The sequence below is a fragment of the Humulus lupulus genome, chromosome 8 (genome assembly GCF_963169125.1).
Source record: "Humulus lupulus chromosome 8, drHumLupu1.1, whole genome shotgun sequence".
In the NCBI taxonomy this organism is placed as follows: Eukaryota; Viridiplantae; Streptophyta; class Magnoliopsida; order Rosales; family Cannabaceae; genus Humulus; species Humulus lupulus.
In genome coordinates this window covers 179,151,871-179,154,694 of record NC_084800.1, presented here as the reverse complement: position 1 = coordinate 179,154,694, position 2,824 = coordinate 179,151,871, and the positions used below count along the sequence as shown (strand labels likewise).

The 2,824-nt window shown below is 31.8% G+C and overlaps 1 protein-coding gene across 1 annotated transcript; it reads left to right on the top strand.

The window, feature by feature from the left end:
• The first annotated feature begins 1,166 nt into the window (after nt 1-1,166).
• On the top strand, nt 1,167-1,823 carry LOC133796298 (uncharacterized). Its single transcript, XM_062233768.1, has one exon. It carries the CDS (start codon nt 1,167-1,169, stop codon nt 1,821-1,823), a length of 657 nt encoding a protein of 218 aa, XP_062089752.1.
• Nucleotides 1,824-2,824: the final 1,001 nt, after the last annotated feature.

Genomic DNA, 2,824 nt, shown 5'->3' with positions numbered 1-2,824 from the left:
AACTTTAGATTCTTATTTCAAAATCACATTTTTTAAAATAAAATTTTCTAATCGTAAATCAATCAGACACTTAATAGCAACTACAACGTGGAAGCTTAGATGAGAACTTGTTGATCAAGTCTCTGACACACAACATGGTCAAGCATTATATTCTATATTTTCATATCAACCAATCACATATTCAAAAATATATTTTCACACTCTAACTCTAGATTCTTATTTCAAAATCATATTTTTTAAAATAGAATTTTCTAATCGCACATCAATCAGACACTTAATAGAAACTACAATGTGGAAGCTTAGATGAGAGCTTGTTGACCAAGACTCTGATAGACAACATAGTCAAGTATTGGAGTCCTTGGTTGCTTCAACAAAATTAAGGCACCATTACCACTGTCAGTTCCCTTTTTTTTATTGTACATATATATATATATAAAATTGTAACATTTTATATATATAACAAAACTGTGAATTTTGTTACCGTTTTTTTTATAACTGTTTGTCACATAATTTTTTTATTATTATTTTTTCTACAAATACTTATTTATTTCATTCAATTTTCACACCATTGCATACATCTTTTTCCAAATTATCAATATCACAAAATTTCTTTTCTTACCAATAGATTCCCAAAATTCCCCAAATTCTCCAAATACCAACTCCCATAATCTAAATTTTCAATATTATCAAGTTTTTCAAAATTCATCAATTTCTCCACATACCAATCCCAAAAATCCAAAATTTTAATATTCTCATTTCAATCAAAAATTTCAAAATACTCCATCTACTTATCCTCAAAATCCAAATTTTCAATATTATCAATTTAACCAAAGTTTTCCAAATTCTCAAAATTATCCCATGTCAATTTAACGGCTATATTTTAACGGCTACATCTTAACGGCTATATTTTAACAGCTACATTTTAACGGCTACATATATATGTCACCATGCCTATAAATACCAAATTTCAATCTTCCTTTTACTCAACTCTCCATTCAATCCTTCAATTTACTCTCTCATTCATCTTTCATTCCCAAATATCATATACTCTAAGTTCGACAATGGATTCGCTAAATTCTCCGAATCCATACGACAATATGAGTATAGAGGATATCATAATTGCATAGTGTACTGACGATCATGATGATCAATATTTCAAAGCGCTCATGGATGTAGGTAGCTCAACAAGACAAGGAAGAAAGAGTGCCCACATTGATAGGGGTCATGTAGAAGGACACCAACGTTTGTTCGATGACTACTTTTCTGATGAACCGGTGTATACAGAATATCAATTTCGAAGAAGATTTAGAATGCGTAGATATGTATTCCTACGCATAGTGCAAGCTCTAGAAAATTATTCGAAGTATTTCCATATGAAGTTTGATGCAGTCGGTAGAAGGGGGCTTTCGCCATTACAGAAGTGCACCACTGCTATGCGAATGTTGGCATATGGAGCGCCTACCGATTATGTTGATGAGTATGTTCAAATTGGTGAAACTACCGCTATTGAATGTCTAGTCAATTTCGTTCGAGGAGTGAATGATATTTTTGGGACTGAATATTTAAGACGGCCCAATGCGGGGGACATTCGTCGTTTACTTCAAATGGGGGAGGTGCGTGGTTTTCCAGGCATGGGAAGCATTGATTATATGCACTGGAAATGGAAAAAATTTCCAATTGCATGGAAATGCCAATTCACGCGAGATGATCACGGCAGACCAACAATCATGCTCGAAGCAGTTGCATATGGCATGCATTTTTTGGTGTTCCAGGATCCAACAATGATCTCAACATATGCTAAATCAATCCCCAATATTCAATGATATCTTACAAGGGCAAGCTCCGAGAGTTGAGTTTACGATAAATGACACACAATACAATAAGGGGTACTATCTAGCAGATAGTATCTATCAAGAGTGGGGTACATTTGTTAAAACTATCCCACTGTCTCAATGAGAGAAAATAAAATTATTTGTCTGATGCTAAGAAGCGGTACGCAAAGATGTTGAGCGAGCATTCAGAATACTTCAATCTCGTTTTGCTATTGTAAGAGGACCAGCATGTTTTTGACAAAGAGATGTTCTCAAAGATATTATGTATGCATGCATCATACTGCACAACATTATTGTCGATGATGAAAGAGATGCATATGAGAGTTTGTTTGATTTTAATTATGATGATGGCCCCGCCGACACCCTAATGGTTGAAGTATTGCATGAACCTATTTCTGACTTCCCGAAAATTCTTCAAAGAAATGTTGAAATTCGTGATAGAAGCATTCATCGCAATCTTCAGGCGGACTTGGTAGAGCACATATAGTCAAAATTTGGAAATCATTTTAATTAGCATTTTTTTAAATTATGTTAGATTGATTAATTATGATTATGTCATTAAGCTCCTTTAAATTTCATCTAATATTTATTTATATTAATATATAGATTTAAAAATTTTAGTGTGACAATATTTATAATTAAAAAATAATATATTAAATAATAATGTGTGGGGCCATAATTGATAATTTTTGAGGTGGATGAGAGATAAAATAAAAAATTATATTTTTGGATGATTTGGACATGTTAAACATCTAATGGGGTAGCCACATTGGAGCTGCTCTAATAACTCTCTTAGAAGTTTCTTGTTTACTAGATGTGGAAATTTAAATTTGAAAATATTTTAATAAAAATCGAGTTGATGATACTATTTTGATCTATTTTGTAAAATATATGGTCTGAATTGTTATTTAACAAAATACAAAAATCGGATCGCATATTCGGAAAAAACATTATAATATTTTTAATCTACTAGAACAATTATATTATATTTT